This window comes from Orycteropus afer, unplaced genomic scaffold, assembly GCF_000298275.1.
Source record: "Orycteropus afer afer isolate SDZICR_OR568_19922 unplaced genomic scaffold, OryAfe1.0 scaffold00056, whole genome shotgun sequence".
In the NCBI taxonomy this organism is placed as follows: domain Eukaryota; kingdom Metazoa; phylum Chordata; class Mammalia; order Tubulidentata; family Orycteropodidae; genus Orycteropus; species Orycteropus afer.
In genome coordinates this window covers 9,952,035-9,975,436 of record NW_006921643.1, presented here as the reverse complement: position 1 = coordinate 9,975,436, position 23,402 = coordinate 9,952,035, and the positions used below count along the sequence as shown (strand labels likewise).

The 23,402-nt window shown below is 43.5% G+C and overlaps 1 protein-coding gene across 1 annotated transcript in view; it reads right to left on the bottom strand.

Annotated features, from left to right (window-relative positions):
- The window catches only part of ARHGAP26 (Rho GTPase activating protein 26), a 778,689-nt gene that overhangs the window by 606,947 nt on the left and 148,340 nt on the right, over positions 1–23,402 (bottom strand). The window contains exons 2-3 of the mRNA XM_042780720.1: positions 7,656–7,751; positions 2,697–2,758 (exon numbers count right to left, since the gene is read on the bottom strand). Coding sequence (XP_042636654.1) covers positions 2,697–2,758; positions 7,656–7,751 — 158 coding nt within the window. The remainder of the gene's footprint in view (positions 1–2,696; positions 2,759–7,655; positions 7,752–23,402) is intronic.

The following is a 23,402-nucleotide window of genomic DNA, read 5'->3' as shown; positions in this document are numbered from 1 at the left end:
CTATGACTCAGGTTTGACTCAACGGCACATAACAACAACAACAACAACTGGTTTACTTAAATCTTTTCCACAAATCAACCATAAGTCTCCAAAGTTCATAATGGTGTGCTAGGTCCCTAAGTCAGTGGTTCTCAATCCTACCTACACATTAGAATCACCTGGGAGTTTTTAACAATCCCACTGCGTAAGGCATACTGCAGACCAATTAAATCAGAATCTCTGGCCTTTTCTCAGACATCAGCATTCTGTAAACTCTCCAAGTTATTCCATTGAGCTTGAAGAGTTGTATTCAGATGCTCACCTGGGAATCAGGACACCCAAGTCTTTGTCTTAGTCCTGCTACCATTTGCTATCAGCCTTAACTGACAAGGCCTCAGTTTTCTCCTCTGTCAAACGACAGTTTGCAGATGGTGATGCATAAGACCCCTCTGGGTCTCAGATGCTCTAACTGTATAATGACCACTCAGTTCTAAGGGCTATGGTGGATGCTGGAAACACAGAAGCACATTCTCTGCCCTTGAGGAACTCACATTTACTATGGGAAACAGTTCAGTGATTATCAGGACACAATGTGGTAAACACAGAATCAGAGGCATGAACTGGATATTAAGAAAACAGAACCAAGCCAGTTGTCATCAAGTCAACTCTGTTCATGGTGAGCCCGTGTGTGTCAAGAGCACCAATGTGTTCCATCCATAGGGTTTTCAGAAACAGACTGCCAAGCTTTTCTTCCAAGGCACCTCTGAGTAGACTTAAATCTCCTACCTTCTGGTTAGCAGCCAAGCATGTTAACTGTTTGTACCACAAAATAAAAAGGAAGCCCAAATATCTCCAAGGGAGTCAGAGAAGGCTTCCCAAAGAAGGTATGGCAGAGCTGAATGGATAATGAAAAACTGTCACAGGGCGAGGAGGTAGGGAAGGAGCTTGTGGTGGCCAGATACCCAGATGCAGACAGGAGAAACTTGATTCACTGACATTAATAATAAAATTGCAGAGGCAAGCTGAAAAGCATAATCCAGCCATTGTTCCCTTACCACAGGCCACAGTAATCTGCAGGGTATTTATTCATCGCGATTTGCTCACCACACCCCTTACCCCCCCACCCCCAAACACTGACTCAGCCAAGAATCAGGCTCTAAAGAATCACTTCCCTCTCTCAGGCATCAGCACGTGCACAAATATATACACTTTCCCCTGCCTTCAACCCCCACGACCACGCCACTGCTGCCACCACACTCCTCAACTAACCAGCAGTGAGCAAACAGGGAAGTAGGGCTCTCCATCTCTCTCCCTGCAGGGCAAAAGGCTTCTATTCTATTTGGAAATTTAAGGAAATTCCCACATCCTTTGGCATAATGCAGGCTTGGGTTTGAATCCAGACTGTGCCATTTATGAACTGTATGACCTTGGGCAAGTTACTTAAACCTCTGAAAACCTCAGTTTCTGAATCTGGGAAATGGGGATGATATAGGCAACACCTCACAGACCCACTGTGAGGATTCAAAGAGAAAAATGTATATGAAACACTTGGCTGCATAATATATTGGCAGAAGTATGTGCTCAAAGTGTCAGCCATTAGTATGAAAAATGGCATTGACAGATTTCTCCTTGGGCCTTTGGAGCACTGCTGTCTGGAGACAAGCCTTCCTAGGCACCAGTGAATGTGCAGCCACACAGAGCATCTCAAAACAGTCTTCACCCCCAACGTCTTAGAGATTTGGGGGATGATATAAAAGAACTTCCTGTGGATGAGGAATCTCTCATCCATTAACACTGGACCATATCAGAACAGATCCTAGTACAAAAGGTATCTCTACGAAGATCTGCATTTGATTCTTAAATGTACACAATGGCTCTCTTTGAAGACCTTCTTAGGAGTTACCTTAATTTACTAAGTACCCTTTTAGTGGGCACCTATTACATAGCAAAGACTGTTTTAGGTGCTTTGGAATTAAAAGTAAAGTAAGAAGTGACTTCTGACCTCAAACAGCTCTTAGGCAGGTTTAATTGGGGCAGGGCCGCGGGGAGGGCAGACAAGGCCACCTTATTCCTGTCCTGCCAGGAAGGAATCTGAGGCCCAGTGTTGGATTACCCAATAAGCAAGGTAAGCACAGGCTTACTTGTGCTTACTTACTAATCTGTAGTAAACAACTATGTATTTTTTCACCACATCAAAGATTCTGCTTCTAGGTATGGCTGGCATCTGCCTCTCTCTCAACATCATAGCTCCTTTCTACAGAATCAAAGTCTTTTTTCAAATTTACATTCCCTGACAGGAAAGGAATACCCAGTAAGCAAGGTAAGCATGGGCTTACTTGTGCTTACTTCCTAATCTGTAGTGCTTATTGGGCAATCCACCTTTCCTAAGGCTCAAAATAAAATTAAATAATTCAAAGGTCCACCTTTCAATCATATACCTTATGTATATATCTTGATAGTGAATCTTTAGGAGAACAACAATGCCATTCTAAAATTACTCAAAGTAACCCTTTACTGCTTATTAAAGATTCCAAACTGTGCAAAGCAGATGTTAAGATGCCCACTTCAGAGGTGGGAAAACTACAGTCCAGAGACTAGGAGTCTTGCGTGCACTCAAGCAGCAGAGCCTGGACTCAAATCCAGTTCTTCTAACAAATCCCTTCCCCCTTTGACATGACCATACTGTCTCAGACCAAGACCAGCCAAGCCATACTCACCATCCGTATCCGTTCATCTTCAAGATTCCTGAGCACGGTGGCAAACTCTTGCAAAGACCTTGCTGGAAAAGAGAAAGGGGCCATGAAGTGGAAGGAGAGCAATGGGCCTCTGGGAGCCTTAAGCCCCAGCCATTATGTTTTGGATTTAAATCCCTTGGCACAGGCAGAAGCCTGACGTCAGTTGCTTCCCAAGGCTCCCCTTATCTTTGAATCATTAACCACTAAGGATGGCCCTGAAGTACAGGCTAATCCCACCTGGCACTCTAGCTAGGTAAGAATTTCTTCAAAGGAAAGACCTGCCTATTCCTGAGAGTACCTAGGACTAGTGAGTTGCTGGCACGCTCCCAGGCCCTGGGCTGGAAGGGGCAGAGTTCCGCTTAAGACTTAAAGGATTTCCTGTCCAGGATTTGACCTCAATCTTTGTTGTGGGGCTGCGTCAGAACCCAACCGTTTCTTTGGCACCAGATCTAAACAAATAGTGCTGCTGGCACCACAAGCCATGTCTGTGACTTCTCTTTGGGTTCCTCCTCTGAGTCCCCAAGTCACTTTACTAATAAAAGGCAGCTTGGAGCATGGGGGTCAGAGCTGGAGTATCCCTCACCAGAATTATTTGCAAAGGCAATAGGCATCAAGTTTAATACCCCAGCGGATACCAGGACACTGACAAAACACTGTGAAAAGCTTCCAGACATCCAGGAGTTAAACACTAATGCATTCTCACTGCTTCCAGCTGTCTCCTAACTGCCTTTGCTCATCCCCAGAGCCTAGCCACTGTGTCTGGCAACAGGGACTCAACAAACATTTGATATGTTTATTAATTGAATATGATGCTGTTGTTGTTGTTAGGTGCTATCAAGTCAGCTCCGACTCATAGCAACTCTATGTACAACAGAACAAAACACTGCCTGATCCTGCACCAGCCTCACAATCCCTGCTATACCTGAGCTCATCACTGCAGCCACTGTGTCAATCCATCTTGTTCAGGGTGTTCCCCTTTTTCATTGACCAAGCATGACAGCCTTCTCCAGGGAATGGTCTCTTCTGCCAACATGACCAAAGTAGGTGAAACAAAGTCTGGCCATTCCTGCTTCCAAGGAGCATTCTGGCTACACTTCTTCCAGGACAGATTTGTTAGTTTTTTGGCAGTCTATGGCACTTTCAGTATTCTTCACCACCACAATTCAAAGGCATCAACTCTTCTTCAGTCTTTGTTACTCACTGGCCAGCTTTCACATGCATTATGAGGCTATGGAAAATACTAAGGCTTGGGTGAGGCACACCTTAGTCTTCAAAGAGACATCTTTGCTCTTGAGAACTTTAAACAGGTCTTTTGTAACAGATTTGCCCAGTGCAACACTTTGTCTGATTTCTCAACTGCTGCTTCCGTTGGTGTTGATTGTAGAACCAAGTAATATGAAATCCTTGACAACTGCAATCGTTTCTCCATTTATCATGATGCTGCTTATTGGTCCAGTTGTGAAGGATTTTTGTTTTCTTTATATTGAGGTGCAATCCATACTGCATACTATAGTCTTTCATCTTCATCAGTAAGTGCTTCAATTCATCTTCACTTTCAGCAAGCAAGGCTGTGTCATCTGCATACAGCAGGTTGTTAACAAGTCTTCCTCTAATCCTGATGCCACATTCTTCATCATATAGTACAGCTTCTCAGATTATTTGCTCAGCATACAGATTGAATAAATATGGCAAAAGGATACAACCCTGATGCACTCCCTTCCTGATTTTAAATTATGCAGTACCCTCTTATTCTATTTGAATGACAGCCTTCTGGTCTATGTACAGGTTCTTTGTGAGCACAATTAACACAACATTCTTCTCAATGTTATCCACAATTTGTTATGATCCACATAGTCGAACACTTTTGCATAGTCAATAAAACACAAGTAAATATCTTTCTAGTATTCTTTCCTTTCAGCCAAGATCCGTATAGTATCAGTAATGATATCCCTTGTTCCACAACCTCTTCTGAATCCAGCTTGCATTTCTGGGAGTTCCTTGTCAATATACTGCTGCTACCATTTTTGAATTATCATCTGCAAGATTTTCCTTGCATGTGATATTAATAATATTGTTCAATAATTTCCACATTCTGTTGGATCACCTTTCTTTGGAATAGGTACAAATATGGATCTCTTCCAATCAGTTGGCCAGGTAGCTATCTTCCAGATTTCTAAGTATAGACAAGTAAATGCCTCTAGTGCGGCATCCATTTGTTGAAGGAGCTCAATGGGTATTCCAACAATTCCTGGAGCCTTGTTCTTCACCAGTTCCTTCAGTGCAGCTTTGACTTCTTCCTTCACTGCTATTGGTTCTTGATCATATGTCACCTCCTAAAATGGATGAACATCGACCAATTCTTTTTGGTACAGTGATTCTGTGTATTCCTTCCATCTTCTTTTGATGTTTCCTGAACCATTCAGTATTAGAATGCTTCAGTATTGCAACTCGAGGTTTGAGTGTTTTCTTCAGTTCTTTCAGCTTGAGAAATACTGAGCATGTTCTTCCCTTTTGGCTTTCGAACTCCAGGTCTTTGCACATTTCATTGTATTAATTGACTTCGTGTTCTCCAGCTGCTCTTTGAAATCTTCTGTTCAGCTCTTTTATCTTGTCATCTCTTCCATTTGCTTTAGCTACTCTCCATTCAAGAGCAAGTTTCAGAGTACCTGACAGAGACATTTTGATCTTTTGGTCTTTTCTTCCTTTCTTGTCTTTTTAATGACCTTTTGCTTCTTTCCTTTATGATGTTCTTGATGGGATTCCACAATCCATCTGATTTTTGGTCACTGGTGTTCAATGAGTCAAATCTATTCTTCAGATAGTCTCTACATTCAGGTGAGATATAATCAAGGTCATTTGTTGGCTCTTGTGGACTTGTTTTAATTTTCTTTAATTTCAACTTGAACTTACATATAAGCCACTGATGGTTTGTTCCACAATCAGCTCCTGGCCTTGTTTTGGCTGAAGATATATGAGCTTCTCCGTCACCTCTTCCCACAGATGTAGCCGATCTGATTCTTGTGTATTCCATCTGGTGATGTCCAAGTGTATAGCTGCTATTTATATTGTTGAAAAAGGTATTTGCAACAAATAAGTCACTGGTCTTGCAAAATTCTATTATGCGATCTGCAGCTCCATTTCTATTGTCAAAGCCCTATTTCACAACTACTGGTGATTCTTCTTTTTCTCCAACTTTCGCATTCTAATCACCACTAATAATTAACACATCTTCATTGCAGATTAGGTCAATTTCAGACTGCAGAAGTTGGTAAAAATCTTCAATTTCCTCATCTTTGGCTTTGGTGGTTGGTGCCTAAATTTGAATGATAGCAATATTAACTGGTCTTCCTTGTAGACATATGGATATTATCCTATCACTGATAGTATTGTACTTCATGATAGATCTTGACACAGTCTTTGTGAAATGAATGCCACATCATTCCTCTTCGATTTGTCATTCCCATCAGTAGATCACATGGTTGTTTGATTCAAAATAGCCAAAACCAGTCCATTTCAGCTCACTAAAGCCTAGGATATCAATCTTTATGCATTCCATTTCATTTTGGACAACTTACAATTTTCCTAGATTCATACTTTATACATTCCATGTTCCAATTATTAAAGGATGTTTGCAGCTGTTTCTTCCCATTTTGAGTCATGCCACATCAGCACATGGAGGGCCTAAAAGCTTTACTTACATCCATGTCATTAATGTTGACTTCTACTGTGAGAAGGCAGCTCTTCCCCAGTCATATTTTGAGTGCCTTCCAATGTGAGGGGCTCATCTTCCAGCACTATATCGGACAATGTTTCAGGGCTATTCATAAAGCTTTCCAGCAACATACCAGACAGTGCTTCACTGCTATTCATAAGGTTTTCACTGCCAATACTTTGAGAAGTGGATGGCCCTTTCCTTCTTCCCAGTCTGTCTTAGTCTGGAAGCTCCACTGAAACCTGTCCACCATAGATAACCCTGCTGGTATTTGAAATACCAGTGGCATAGCCTCTAGCCTCACAGCAACACACAAGCCACCACAGTATGACAAACTGACAGACAAGTAATTCAATATAACTTTATCAACTCCTGCTCATGTAATGGAGTCTACCAAGATGACCCAGGTAAAAAGAATAAGGTATAATGACTAAGGCCTGGCAGAGATACATGTCTTGACATCGAAAATCCTCTGAGCTCAGGGATGCCTACAGAAGACAGGAAGGTGATGAGGGTGAGGAGTCAAACAGCTCAGGTTTGGTGATAAATGGTAACCCACCCTCAGCCTCTCTGATGAGGAAATAAAAGGGAGAGGGTGGGTACCAGAGTAAACTGAGATCACACCCCACCTGAAAGCAGCAGCAGCAGATAAAAATCTCCAGCCAACTATTGCCATGCCACAATGTGAGACCTTTGTTCATAGTCTCCAAGTTTGCAAAAAGCTACAAAACTGGAATTTTATATAAATACCATTTACATGGTAATTAGATCGAAAACAAAAACTGAGAGCCAAACAAAGCATGGATGAACTCTGATCCCAGCCCATAACTTACCATTTTACAATCTCTGATCTAATTCTTCCCTCATCTACCTGCATTTTGCCTTTGCTCTGTATTCTTAGTTCTGTGTCAGAAGCAGGAGGAAGGAATATCACAAAATCAGTCAGAACAGGAAAGCTAAAGGAAGGCAGAGAGTAGAGTCTCACTGCAAAATCTCAGGTTTTCTCTTACAGGCCAGAGAGTGAGTAAGGAAACCCCAGACTCTGGGGAGAAGCTCAGAATATCTCAGGCTTCTGATCCTCACATAACTCTGCTCCTCCACCCCTATATTGTGGACATCTTTATTTACTACCCTCAGCTACTTCCTTTCCCAGGAAAAAGGTCCTGCTACGACATTGAGAGTTGTGATGAACAATGAATTTGTTTATCTTAAGGAAGATTAGGGCCTACCTATACACATTTCGTCATCCGTTTCTGCATCTCCAATGCACTGAAATTTAAATTCATTTAAAGAGTCTGCAAATTTCCGCTTTGCTGAAGACAAATCTAGAAAGAACAAGAGGGCAAAAAACATAGATTACCGAAATAAAGTGGCTTTCATATTTGATCAGTTTTTTAAAAAATTCTTTTATTAATGTAGCAGCTAGCAGATCTGTTCCTGAGTCCATTTCAAAGTATAAAATATACATATGCATACACACATACACATACAGTAGTAGAATTATGATAAATATTCACGTATAACATCAAGTGCTCATCTGCTTAAGATGTTAATTTGTTACATTTACTTTAACAATTCTTGTCATACTTATAATTCCTCAAGCTACAACTTGAGCCCATTTAACACATGTGGGAATCCATTTGCCTAAGGAGGTCAAGGAGGAGCCTAGGTCAGATCCCGTACCAGGCTCCATAGCCCTGCAGATCCAGTCAGCCTATGGCCTTCCATGTGGTCAGTGTAGGTGCCCCTGTATCTCAACAATACCTTCCCCTATGTCCAAAATAAAAAACAAACCCACTGCTATCGAATTAATTCCAACTCATAGTGACCCCTATTGGGTTTCCAAGACTATAACTCTTTACAGAAGTAGATTGCCTCATCTTCCTCCCATGGAACAGCTGGTGGGTTTGACTGCCTACCTTCTGGTTAGCAGCCCAACACCTTAACCATAGTGCCATCAAAGCTCCTTACGTGCAGGTGGTGCAAATGATTAATACAAAGCTGCTAACCAAATGCTGGAGGTTTGGGTCCATCCAGAGGGACCTAGGAAGAAAAGCCTAGTAACCTATGTCTGAAAAATCAGCCACTTAAAACCCTATGGAGCACAGTTCTACTCTGAGACACACATGGGGTTGCCATGAGTCAGAAATGACTCCACAGTTACATGTCCAGCTCCACAAGACAAACTGACATTAGGTAAGGAGCCCAGGAAAGCTCTACCCCGACGGCATAAGACCACTGACTTCCTCTGTCAACCCAAGTACAGTTCTCAGAACCCTCCCCAACTCTCCTCAAGAGCAGAGTGGCCGGACAGTCTGACAAGTTTCTGCCTGAACAATTTCCCTAGGTTGTCACATTCTACCACCACCACTGAACAAAGCTTTGGCAATGTTTGGGGTTGGGGCAAAACCAAACCCCACACATGGTATCTATAAAGAAAACTCTCTGAGGTCCTTGTCAAATATGAAAAATAAGCTTTCATTTAATATAGTAATAAAAGCCAATGATCCTTCATGAGCTCTCAGCTCCCGTTAAGAGTATAAAACCACCCAGGTACCTTTAAGTGGCCTGACAGACACTGCTGCTCAGTACAAATGTGCTTAACTGAATTCTTTGTGCAGCTTTCCTGCGGATTAGGCTAATCATTCAAATTACCCTCATACACGCTGCCCACACTGAAGGGGAAATGGCATTATGTTCAAATTCCCAGAGGAGGGAAATATGAGGCATAACTAGTAACAAGGCCTGGCTTTAATAAGATATTTTGGACTTGAAAAGAAGGGGGAAAAAAAAAAAAAAGATATCCTGGCTTCAGAGACCAACCTATCCTATTGGAATAAAAGCATCCATGAGCACAGCAGTTCTTTTTTTCAGTTTTCAGACTCGTACCTTGAGGTTAGGAGGCATGTCTTTCATCTTTTGGTTTTGTATTTTCTCCTCTTTGCACACCTGGCAGTGCTTCCCGCTCAGTGTGTGCTGAATAAATGAGTATGTGGTACACTGTGTACATATCTAAGCCCAGTGCTCGGCGCTCCAATCCCAATGTTCATTCCAAGTAGTGGCCGCTAGTGGAGGAGCAGACCTGGCTGTCCTGGGCTCAGACTATTACTGGGGGACCAGGAGGCCCTGCTCCTGAACTGCCCTCCCACGAGCTCTGATGACATAAGTTCCAGCTAGCTGGGACTTGGGCAAGGTAGTCTACTCCACACTCAAAGAGGAAGGCACTCAGGAGTAGAAAAGGAGAACACAGGAGCAGTAAAACCAATAGTCTCCCCCGTCTCCCTGGTTCCACCACTTTAATGCAACGGTCTTTGCCAAAAAGTGAAACAATGCTGGCAGGGAAATAAGGCATCTCTCAAAACTGACCAGCCCAAGCTGAGGAGATCCCTCAGAACACAAGTCACTCCCATGCAAGTTAAGACAAAAATTGATGAATTTGAAAGTCAGGACCCTGTGGAAAGAAGGAGAAAAGAGGTTGCAGGCAGGAGGAAGAAGAGAGAGAACAATATTTCAGAGTAGAAAATACACCCCTTCAAAAGCCCCAAAGTGTGTACCCAATGTGACTATGGTTGCAAACATATTTATTTTAGCCAGAATGCCCACCCCCCAGGTCAGAACTCAGAAAGGAAGGCCTAGGCAGAGAGTAAAAACAGTTCTGTTTCCGTTCTACCTACCTGTCTTCCTATGCCTCTCCAATAGGGCAAGAAAGACTCAAGCTGGGCAACTGTCTCAACAATGTGAAAGAAAAAAAAAAAAAAAGGTGAAATGTAAGATCAGCTTGGGAAAGCTCCCGGCCTGCAAAAGCGCCACCTAAAAAGCTGTGCTGCCATGGCACAGCTGCCAATGAGGATCAAGGAGTGGCTAACAATGTACAACAGAGTCTTTGTGGGGCCTTTTCACAGGAGGACATAGGCAGGACACATTGAACCAGGCCCAGGTCTCTTACCTTGTGACCAGAGGGTAACCTGATTGCATTGTCTGGGAGCACGCAGTGTACCCTGCCACGACTCAAACCTGAGAAACAATGTGGGCCCCATGAAGCTGATAAAGAGGCCAATCCTGAGTAATGAGTATTGCTATGGAGTCAAATACTAAGCTGTAGGCCAGTAAGGACAACAGGGCAGAGGTAGAATCCCAAATACTGGAACCTGAAAAGGAACTCACCATGGGCCTGACAGACGCTTGCTCAAAATCCATTCCCCAATCTTTGGGAAAAGCATTCTCAGCCTGCTTTTGGAGAATGTCCCTTTCTCACTTGTATCCCATGGGGTTCTGGTTCTAGGCTAATCCACCCCTTCCTAAACCTTGCCTTCACTCCACCCCACCCCACTATCTCCTGGGTTCAAGTTTCAGCTCCACCACTAACCAGATATGCAACTAACTTTGGGCAGTCACAAAGTCCAAGTTATAGCATCTATCAGAAGGTGTCAGCCCTATCTAAGTCACAGGACTTTCATGAGAACCCAGTGAGATGCACTATCTGGATGAGCACTCTGTACACCGTAAGGTTCAGCTGTAGGTAGGCAAGGCTGGGCTATTCTTTCCTAATATATGACTCTAATACCAGGACCTGGGGAGTTGTAGTTAGCATGACTACCTGTGTTTAAAGAACAGAGAAGTAAATCACTGACCTAACAGCAAGCACACAGCCACTAAGGAAGCCACTGTGGTTTGATCCCAAGTCCTCTACACTGAGACCTTATAACATATGGAAACACTATGCTGCCTCATCCCATTAACATAAACTCCCGTTACTGAGGATAACCAAAAAGAGAATACCCAAAAGCCATTGCTTCCTGCTATTTCAATCCACAAGGGTAAGTGGACTTTTACATAGATTTTCACCTTGGATATGCAGCTTCCCAAGGGTTTCTTTGTTGAGCTTTCACTCAGATGCACACCGGAATCTAAAATGCATGTTCCAGTAAGAGAGGAGAGGAGAGGCTGGTACCTGCTGGGTGCATGCCAAGCTCTGTGGCACACTGCTCACATAACCTCACTGTTTCATGTTCAGGCAGTGCAAGACACAGCAAGGAGCCAAGCAGGGTCAATAATATTTACTTTGTAGAAACATCTGTTCCTAGAAAGGAAGAATATTTGGCCAGAGCAGACAGAAGTCATAACTGCCAGCATCTGGGGCAGGCAAAAGTAGGTAGGCTCTGTCACTCTGAGCAAGGAGACCAGAAGGATAAGGGATATAGAAGTAGCAGAAGACTGAACCTCAAGAGACTGCTCCCCCTAAGCTGTGTGCTCAATCTGAAACCAGAGGACAGTGTCCCTCTCTCCCTGGGGATACCACGCTCTCCCTCAACAAACAAATCTACATAAGGTTTAAGAGAATTTAACCAAGTATGATCCTTCTTTTGCTAAAACAGAAGGTTCATCGTATTTTTTAAAAATTGTAAGATAGCTTAATTTTATACAAGTTTTACCAGCAATACTCCACGTCAAACCATTTCTCTTTTCTCCTGGGGAAGAACATAACATGCTTGTGCACATACTAACAGGCACACACATGTACACAGCCACATAATAGAAGATTCAAGGCAGCCTTGCAATTATATTTTTCTGTGCACCTTCCTGTGATCTCAAAGTTACCAAAATTATATTTGACTACCCTTAAAATTTTGCTGAAAATAATTCAAAAGTGGTTGCCACAGTATACTGACAGGGATGTCACTTTGGAGATGTAAGTTGCACCTGACCAAGCCATGGTATTTTTAATAGCCTCATATGCATGTAATAGCTAGAAAATGAATAAGGAAGAGCACAGAATTGATGCATTTGAATTGTGGTGTTGGTGAGGAATACTGAATATACCATGGACTGCCACAAAAATGAACAAATGAGTCTTGGAAGAAGTACAACCAGAATGCTCCTTAGAAGCAATAATGGCCAGACATCGTCTCTTGTACTTTGGTCACGTTGTCAGAAGGGACCAGTCCCTGGAGAACAATATCATGCTTGGTAAAGTAAAGGGTCAGTGAAAAAGGGGAAGACTCTCAATGAGATGGATCAACACAGCAGCTCTGACGATGGCCTCAAGCATGGCAACGATCATGAGGATGGCACAGGACCAGGCAGTGTTTCATTCTGCTGCACAGAGTCACCATGAGTCAGAACCACCTCAACAGCACCTAACACCAACCCTTAAAACTATTTGCTGCTCAGTCTCATCATTCCAACTGGACTTGGAAACTGACTGAAGTTAGTTAAAACAGATCACTGAGGCAGGTATCTGCAATAGGATTGGTCTCTTAGCTGCTTAAAGCACCAGAACACCAAAGTCTGCAGGCTTTGCTATCTCTCCCTCCTCTGAACTCCAATAACACTTTCTGTGCTTCATTACTGTGTATTCAAAAAGGTTTCAGAACCATTCGTGAGTGCTTTCATGTCATAACACACTCCAATGAATGTCCAGGACAGGGCTGGTACTGTGGCCCTCAAAATCTGTTCAATGGAACTGACTAGACACAGCAATACAAGTTAGCTTACACATGGAGTTTCTGACATTCTCCAGGTAGAGCACCCATGCCTGAGATGAGAGACAGACATGAGACCCCCAGAGACACAGGTTTATCCCCTAATCCCCAACCCCATGTAATAGCTATTCAACACACTCAAAACCAAACTTCCCCTCAGTCACTGCCCCAAAGAGCCAAGAGCCTCTTTCTTGTCCCCAGTTTAAAAGAGGTGCCACTATTGATCCTGCTCACACAAGTAAGGTACCTCAGCCATATCTTTCACAGGGCAGTCTCCTCCATGTTCCACAGCCATTCCAAGTTGGCCCATTTTATCTCCTAAGCATCTCTCAGTTCTGTTCACCTACACACACACACACTCACACACACACACACACTCACACACACACTGTCCATCACTACCCCCAACCCTAAACCAAATCCCTCACTTCCTACATGACTGAAACTGCCTCCTACGTGGTCAGCTTTCTTCCCTCCATTCAGTTCTCTACTCAATTGTGTCCACCTCCACAGTGGACCTTGTGATGCTTGCCAGTGCTCTTAGGACAAAGACCTGAAAGGCCCCGCATGGTTGCCCTCCCTGCCTCCCTCTCTGGCACCAGCGCCTTGGCCTCTCTCAAGTTCCTGGAATGTGCCTACTCTCTCTTGCCACCATATGTTCTTCCCATATTGAGAACATCCTTCCCTGATTTCTCTAACTAGTTGGCCTCCTACTGTGCCTGCAGACCTCAACTCAAAAGACTCTTCCTCAGGAAAGCCTTCCTAAGTTCTCTGAGCAGGCCAAATCCTTCTCTCTTTCACTCCCTGAGTACAATGTAACTCTTCTCTGTAGTAATTTTATATTTGTTCAGGCAATTCTTCCATTAATGTCTCCCCCACTGGTAAGTTACACAAGGGTGAGGATCATGTATGTCCCTTTATGCTCACCCAAGAAACAAGTATACTGCCTGGCTGAAAAGAAGAGAAAGAGTTGGGAAATTCACCTTTGATGAAGGTTAATGAACTAGTGTTTTTTTCTTATCAGTGAAAAAACAATTGACTAAGGAAATCAGAAGAAACTCTCAACCTTAAGTAAGTTCTGACTGGGGCTCAGTATATGCAGGAAATGTGTTTACCGTTAATATGAAAGCACCTCTTCTAGCTAAATACTTCACTTAACCAAAAGGTTGACAGTTCCAACCTCCCCACAGGTACCTTGGAAGAAAGGCCTGGGAATCTGGTTCTGAAAGTTCACAGCCTTGAAAATGTTATGGAGCACAGTTACACTCTGACACCCATGGTGATACACACGGTGTCAGAACTGACTCAGTGACAATGTGAGGAATATTACCCCACAGAGCTGGAGCAAGGGCCATCAGAAAGAGCATAAAGCAAAACCTTCTCTGAACCAAAAGACCCAGAAAAATGGGCTACAAGTCAGCTGTCAGTCACAGCCATGTGCCTTCTTTCTGCCCAGCACATGTTAAGCCTGGAACTAAAACAAGTTAAGGGAGAGTTCCCAGAGCCCTTTTCCTCTCTCCCCTCATATCTGGGCAAAGTGAGAATATACCCCATCAGAAACCATGCAGGAAGAGAGGCATTTACTCCTGCTCTCCATTTCCCCAAAGCCTGTATGTAGTATTTTAAACCTAGCTAAATGTTCTTAACTCTAAGACAAGAAAGTCCTGCTCCCTAGTGGAATGTCACTCTACAGCATAAGCCCCCACACTGTACTGTTGTTCTTGTTAGTTGCCCATTGAGTCAATTCTGATTCAAGTTTTTAAGGTTGTGATCTTTCAAAAGCAAACTGCCAGGCCTTACATCAGAAATGCTTCTGGATGGTTTTGAACTGCCAACCTTTTGGTTAGTAGTCCAACACTTAACTATTTCTACCAATCAGGTTAGCCTTTTATTTTAATAACAAATGGAAATAGACCATGTTCAAATCTTACAACAGAAATTGCCAAAACTGCAACCAGCATTCCTCTAGTTTTAGTGATGTGCATCCTTACCTGTGGCCACTAGGTGGTAATCATCTATATCAGAGAAGGTGTACTAGGAAGTGGAGAAATGACAGGGCCAGCCTTAAATGCAATGCTGGAGAGCACCTCCCAGCATGACAGACCTTGTCCTCATGTTGAAGACACACCTATTGAGAAGAGAAATATCTGGAGGGTACCAGCAATCGGGCCGAGGCACTGGTCTCTATGTGGGAAGAATTGCTGTAATACACTCAGAGGGCCTGTGTTCATCTTACACATTCATGCCTGAGACAAGGAGGGGAAGAGCTGTAGGGATGAAGTTGCTGCCAATGTGTCTCTCATACTCTTTCAAATCTAGCTAGAACAGACTGGGAAAACCTCACATCTCACCAAAGCAGGTGATAGATATACCCACCAACCATATCAACTATGGCATATTACATAATGTGTGTTCTCATTATACAGCTGCGTGCTTTTCCGGGGGCCATTTCCCTAAAACTATAAACTAAATGAGGCCATGACCAGCACTGACTCTGGAGAATTTGTTTTTCCAACCAGAGCACTAAGCTAATGAAATTTTCAGAGCTGATTTTAAAAATCAAATGAAATAGAACAAAGGAAAGCATGTTACTCTTTTCCAGATGAGGTTTCTAAATCCATTTACATGGAAACACTCTTCAAAAATAACATGGGAGACCCACGCCCATGTTAATCTATACCAAAATAGCTATGATATCGGTTCCGACTCATAGCAACCCCTCCTTGGGTTTCCAAGGCACTATTTCTATGAAAGTACACTGCCAGTCTTCCTTCCAAGGAGTGGTTTAGTAGGTTTGAACCGCCAGCCTTCTGGTTGGCAGTCAAATGCCTTAGGCACTATGGGACCAGAGCTCCTATGACTATATTCTCAAACAAAAAACAAACTCATTGCTGTCGAGTCAGATCCAACTCACAGAAACCCCTCCTTGGGTTTCCAAGGCAGGAGGTATCACTATGGAAGTACATTGCCCAATCTTCCTTCAGAGGAGTGGCTGGTGGGTTTGAGCCGCATTCACTTTTAAGTACTTTAAGTCATTTCATCCTCACAACTATTCTATTATTACTATTACCCCCATTATGTAGATAGGGAAAATGAGGCTCAGAGAGGTTAAATACCTAGCCCAAGGTCACAGACTAATAAGTGGTAATATAAAGATCCTGGTCCCTCTGACTCCACGACTCTTAACTACTATACTATATTGCCTAGAATACGCATGTATTTGAGAATCTGGTATTGAGGTACTCAACCCACTGCCATCAAGCTGACTCCAACTCATAGAGACCCCCATTGGGTTTCCAAGGCTGTAAATCTTTACGGAAATAGATTGCTTTCTCTTTTATCTGCAGAGCAGCTGGTGGGGTAGCAGCCAAATGCCTTATCCACTGTGCCACCAGAGCTTCTAAGGTACTCAAAGAAATTTAAAAAAAAAAAAAGAATGTATACCTCCTATAAGGAGCCCTGGTAGCACAACAGTTAAGCATACAGCCCCTAACCAATGCATGTGGTGGGATCTACCACATGCAGCTGAGTAACTGCTTTGGGTATGTGGTCTACTTCCCATATATAAGAAACACCTTTGGGAAAGGTCTCTAGCTTATGGCACTCTTGGACCCTGCATGTAGCTGTGTCGTTGTTCAGCAGCCTGCCATGCTCTGCCAACCTTGGGAATTACAATGGACTTGAATTAATGGCCTGCCATATGGTTTGGTAACATCAGGACTGTGCCATTTTATTTGTCGACCTTGGGTTTGTTAGCCTCAGCAGCCAGAAACTGCCTGAGTGAAGAATGCCTCTGGCTTCAGTGGGCCAGGAGCAAAAGGCAGAGCTAAAGCCCAAGGTCAAGGGGCTTGCACCCAGCCCCTACAGCCTGGCACTCTGGACTTGAACTTCTAGCCTCCTAAACTGTAAGAGAATAAACTCCTGTTTGTTAAGGCTATCCCATTTGTAGTAAACTCTTGTCAGAGTGGCACTAGGTATAACCAGAACAATCATGTCCTATTATGAGTGATCAGTGACATCATCATTATATATTAGTACTAAAAAAAAAAAAAAAAATTCACTGCCATTGAGTTGAGTCAACTCATAGCGACCCCTCCTTGGGTTTCTGAGGCAGTATCTCTATAGAAGTAGATTGCCCAGTCTTCCTCACAAAGAGTGGCTGGTGAGTTTGAAGCACCAGGCTTCTGGTTAACAGTCAAATGCCTTAGGCACCACACCACCAAGGCTCTCTATATATTAGTAATTATATATAATATATACAAATACATGATTTATATTTTCAAAGTATAGTATTAGCCTTTCCTCATAAGAAGTTTAAGAGATAGTGCTTGACCTTTTATAGATGAAGAAACTGAGCACTAGCTTCATGACAGTGTATATATCATATGCTGTTGTTAGCTGCCGTCAAGTCAGTCGCCCACTAATGGTGAAACACTGCCTGGTCGTGCACCATCCCCTTGATCAGCTGCAGACTGGACCATTGTGATCCAGTTTTGTTTTTCACTGACTGATTTTCAAAAATGGATTGCCAGGCCCTTCTTCCTAGTCTGTCTTATGTCTGTCCACTGAAATATGTCCAGAATCATAGAAACATGGAAAGCCTCCACTGACAAAATGGTGGTGAGTGAGTAGGCATGAGGTGCAGTGGCCAGAAATGGAACCCAGGATCTCCTTCATGGAAGGCAAGAATTCTACCACTGAACCACCACATGCCTCATGCATGTCACATAAACAATAAAAACCTCTTTGCCATTGGGCTGATTCCAACTCCTGGCAACCCTACAGGACAGAGCAGAACTGACCCATTTTCCAAGGCTCAGAAGGAAGACTGAGCAATCTTTCTGGGTTTTTTGTTTGTTTGTTTTTTGTACTCTTTACAGAATCAGACTGCCACAATTTTCTCCTGTGGAGTTGCTGGTGGATTCAAATTGCCCACCTTCCTGTCAACCACTTAAAGCCAACCACTTTAACCACCATGCCACTAGAGCTGCTTTCATGAAACATAATCCAAAGAAAACCAAACCCAGTGCTATCAAGTCGATTCTGATTCATAGCAACTCTTTAGGACTGAGTACACTTGACTATTAACCAGAAGGCTGGCAATTCAAACCCACCAGCCATTCCTTGGAAGGAAGGCTGGGCAATCTACTTCCATAGCGATACCGCCTCGGAAACCCAAGGAGGGGTCGCTATGAGTCAGGGCCAACTCGACAGCACATAACAACAACAACTGCAAAATAGAGTTTCCACAGCTATATATAAATCTTTACAGAAGCAGACTGCCTCAACCTTCTCCCACAGAGAAGCTGGTAGGTTCAAACCACTGAACTTTTGGTTAGCTTTAACCACTGTACTACCATGTTGTTGTTGTTGTTATCTGCCATTGAGTCGGACCCAACTCATAGTGACCCCTCCTTGGGTTTCCGAAGCAGTATCACTACGGAAGTAGATTGCTCAATCTTCCTTCCAAGGAGTGGCTGGTGGGTTTGAACTGTCAGCCTTCTGGTTAGCAGTCAAGGGCCTTAGCCACTACGCTACCAGAGATCCTTGTTCCGCCATGTTGTTGTTGTTGTTATTGTACCGCCATAGTAGGTGCTTAATAAACATTCGCTGACTCATTCACCATCAAATGATTTAGTCAGTAACAGATCAAGGACAGAAAAAAAAAAAAGAAAAAAAAGCAAGTCCTAAAAAGCCCAACCCCAAACTTGAATGGCTCAGCCCTGCCACTAAGTAGAACACTGGACAAAGCTTTGAGGGATTTACAACTGCATTCACACAATGCCCCTGGTCATTGTAAGACAGCAGAAGGTCAGAGCAGGAAAAACTCCCTCAAAGAAGACAGCAGAAATTTGATTCGCTAAAACAAAGAATACCATTCGCACAGGGACTAAAGTGAGGAAGCAAAAAAGTAAGGGTCTTTCCAGAATGCTCGAGAGAAAATGTCACACATCATGAATCAAGGGCAATTTAGAGGGTATAATGTGCATGGATTCAGCAAACATGGATTCAAACGCTGGAGCCATCACTTACTTGCCATGTGTATTTGGGCAGCTGTCTATGTAACTACAAGAACAATTCTCACAGGGTTATTGGGGTAATTAAAAACGAAGAAGAAAAGCACGGTTACAGAAGAGCGGGGTACAGGTAGCCTTTAACGCTGGCTTCCATTCCTTACCACAAGCCAAAGGTGAGGAGATGTTTACTTTCAGGTTGGACAGAAGACAATCAACAAAAGAATAATCTTAATTAGCATAAGTATTCAGGAAATGTTTACCGCATCAAACTAATCAAATAACCCCATTCTAGTTAACTACCAAAACCCAAACCAAATTCACTGCCATCAAGTCTGATGACTCATAGGGCCCCCTCCTTGGGTTTCTGAGGTGGTTATCTCTAGGGAAGTAGATTGCCCACTCTTCCTTCCAAGGAGTGGCTGGTGGGTTTGAAGGAGTGGCTTGTAGGTTTGAACCACCAGCCTTCTTGTTAGCAGTCAAATACCTTAGGCATTATCCAAAAGGATCAGCCCCTAGAGAAGGATATCAGGCTTGAAAAAGAAGACTCTCAATGATTTGGATTGATACAGTGGCTGCAACAAAATGTAGCAACAATTTTGACGATGACATAGGACCAAGCAGTTGTTTTGTTTTGTTGTACATAGGCTCACTATGAGTTGGAATGTACTAGATCATATCTAACAATAACAATTAACTACTAAAACCACATATTTAATCCTTGAGGGCTTTTCTCAGATGCTCAGAAACCCTTAAAACCAAGCCAAACTCATTGCCATTGAGCCGATTCCAACTCACAGTGACCCCATCAGGCTTCCAAGGCTGTAAATCTTTACAGAAGTAGATTAGGTCATCTTCCTCCTGTGGAACAGCTGATGGGTTCAAACCGCCTACCTTTTGGTTAGCAGCCCAATGCCTTAACCACAGAACCACCAGAAAACCTTAATGGTCTATAAGTTTCAAGTTTTTTTTCACCTCTGACAGATGAAAAGAAACACAAAAACTCTATACCAAATAACACTCATTTTTTCAACCAAACTAATAACTCAAAGTAATATGAGCGGCTTCTTGAGAAGTTTATTAAATTCAAAAGGTGTCTTTTAAATGCACTGGGTAAAGAACGGTATGATCAAATGGTTTTTGTCAACTGACTGGGGAGGCAGCCCAGCCCCAGATGTAACAGGTATGACATGCAAGATAAATAGGATTTCCAAGCTTCAGAAGCATGTAGCTGCTGGGCTTCTTGCTAAGAAGTTGGTGCTTGTACTTCACCCCTAAAATAGTAAAGTTTTAGAAAAGGGAGGGTGAAAGCAGGAAAAGGAGACCACACAAGTCAGACCAAAGGGTCTGCAGGGTAAATAAAGCAGACATGATCTGGGAAGATGGGACAGGGCCTGAAGAGGACGGAGCTGGAGAGTGGGCTGAGAATGGTGAGTGTTCCTCTCTCAACATCACAGCTCCGCTATCACAACTGTTGCAGAAATAAACTGCGCTAGGTGCGTTCCCTGGGTGGTGAAGACGATTAAGGCATTCAGGGGCTTGCCAAAAGGTTGGTGGTTCCAGTCTACACAGAGACACCTCAAAAGAAAGCTCAGGTGATCTACTTGGACACACATGAGGTCATCATGAGCAACTGGGTTTCAATGCAAAGCAGAGGGGAGCAGGTGGGGGTATGGGGATCCTGACTTGGTCTCTAACATTTAGCTTTACCTTCTAGAATATCCTTCTTTCTAGAGCAGTGCCTCTCAAACCCCAATGTGCACACAAGTGCCCAGGGATCTTGTCAAAGTGCAGATTCTGATTCAAAACTCCTGGGTAGAACCTGAGATCCTGCGTTTCTAACAAGCTCCCAGGTAATGGTCAATGCTGCTAGTCCAGGCACCCCATTCTATATAGGGCAATGGCTTGGATTCCCATCCAAGATCCCTGAGAGCAAAGATCACAGCTGCTTTATTCTCCCAGCACAGTGCCTGGAGCACTACAGGCCCCCTAGCTATATTGGAGGAATGAATAAATGAATTCCTGAAGAGGACTTAAACTGTTGCAGAAAGAAACCCAAATGTTGTTGGTAATCACCACTGATGCCGACCCATGGCAACCCACGTGTGCACAGAATTGCTCCAAAAGGTTTTCAAGGCTGTTATCTAAAAGGAGATCGACAGGCCTGCCTTCCAAGGTATCTCTAGGTGGATTCGAACTGCCAAACTTTCAGCCAGTAGCTGAGCACTTAATTCTTTGCACCACCCAAGAACCTAAAATAAACCCACTGCCACCAAGTCAATTCCACCCACAGTGATCCTTTAGGACAGAGTAGAATTGCCTCATAGGGTTTCCATGGGTGTAAATCTTTGGAGAAGCAGACTGTCTCACTTTTCTCCCAAGGAATGGCTAGGTGGGTTCAAACCTCCAACCTTTTGGTTGGCAGCCCAATGCACTAACCACTAAGGCACTGTTGTTGCTGCTGCTGTTGTTGTTGTTGTTGTTGTTGTTATGTACCGTCGAGTCGGCCCCAACTCATAGCAACCCCTCCTTGGGTTTCCAAGGCAGTATCACTACGGAAGTAGATTGCCCAAACCTTCCTTCTGAAGAGTGGCTGGTGGGTTTGAACCTCCAGCCTTCTGGTTAGCAGTCAAGACACCAGAGAACCTAAAATAAGAACCAAAAATTTGCTATGTCCTTGATCAGCCAACAACTCTGCATATGGGTCTATGGAAAGCTGCTAAGCACACCCGACATTAGAGAATTTGAGAGGAGAGGGCTGAATGAGTTGATGTTTAAGGTCTCTTCTAGCTCTAAGAGTCCACCCTATCTTTTTTATGCTTTTTTCTTTTTTTTTAATTGTGATCTGAGTGAAAGTTTACAGAGCATATTCTTTTCCACATTAACAGTTCATACGTATTTTATTTCATTACACTGACTGCAATCCCCACGATGCAACAGCTCTCTTCCCACTTCCTCCTTGGGTTACCTTTCCCCTGTGTCCTTCCTTCCTATGCATTTCTACCCTTTGAGCTATCTCCCTGTGCAAATGCTACCCTTCTGATCTCCCATGATTGACTGTTCTTAGAGTATACCTATCTGGTGTAATTGTTCACCTTATGTTGTTGTTGTTGTTGTTGTTACGTGCCGTCAAGTCAGCCCCGACTCATAGCGACCCCTCCTTGGTTTCCCAGGCAGTATCACTACAGAAGTAAGATTGTCCAACCTTCCTTCCGAGGAGGGGCTGGTGGGTTTGAACCGCCATCCTTCTAGTTATAGGCCTGTCTATTGTGTATCTTGTAGGCCTGTCTATGATTTGGATGGAAGCCACAGGAGTGAGTTCAATACCAGGCCAAAGGATGACTAGGGGCCATAGTCTCGAGGGTTTCACCAGTCGCTTTCAGACCAGTAACCCTGGTCTTTTTTTATGATTCTGAGTTTTGTTCCACATTTTTCTCCCACTCTCCCACTCTATCCTGGATCTCTTATTTTGGTCCCTTTCCAAGTGGTTCACAGTGGTAGCCAGATACCATCTAGTTCTTCTGGTCTCAGGGTCATGTAGGTTCACAAGGTCCACCAGTCCCGTGGACTAACTGTTCCCAGGTGTCTTTGATTTTCTTCATTTCTTCTTTGCTCCTGACAAGGAGAGACCAATTGTTGCATCTTAGATGGCTGCTTGCAAACTTTTAAGATCCCAGTCACTACTCACCAAAGTAGGATACAGAACAGTATTTTTGCCAGTGGAGCTTGATATCCCTAGCAACCACGGTCCTGAGCCCATGGGCCCAGCAACTCATTCCCTTAAGGTGTTTGGCTGTGGCTAATAAGTTATTTATCGTAACTTATAACACTCCAAACTTGCTTGCCGTCAAATCGGATCTGACTCATAGTGACCCCTCCCTGGGTTTCCAAGGCAGTATCTCTATGAAAGTAGATGGCCCAATCTTCCTTCCGAGGAGTGGGTAGTAGTAAGTGTGAACTGCCAGCCTTCTGGTTAGCAGTCCAATGACTCAGGCACTCATGGGTATTTTTCCTTTTGCCTACCTATACCTGATCATTTAGCCTGTCTACTTATGTATCCACCTGTTGATTAATGTTTTTTATTACTGATAGTGCAGTATTGTGTATGTAAAAGTGTTTACCTTTGCTGTCTGTACTTCTTATGCACATCTCTGTGTCTTCCTTTCCTTAGTATTATGTGCTGGTCACTCGTTTTTGGTATACTGCTTTTCTTTTCATTCAAATCAATCAATACTTGTCTCTTACCTACCTAGCAGTTTTCTCTTCCCTCTTCTTCCCTCCCTGGTAAGCAACAAAGAAAGTTTCCTTCCATGTGTAAACCTTTCCTTGACTTTTTACAACATTGTTATGTGCCATCGAGTGGGCCCCGACTCACAGCGACCCCTCCTTGGGTTTCCAAGGCAGCATCACTACAGAAGTAGGATTGCCCAACCTTCCTTCCGAGGAGTGGCTGGTGGGTTTGAACCACCAGCCTTCTGGT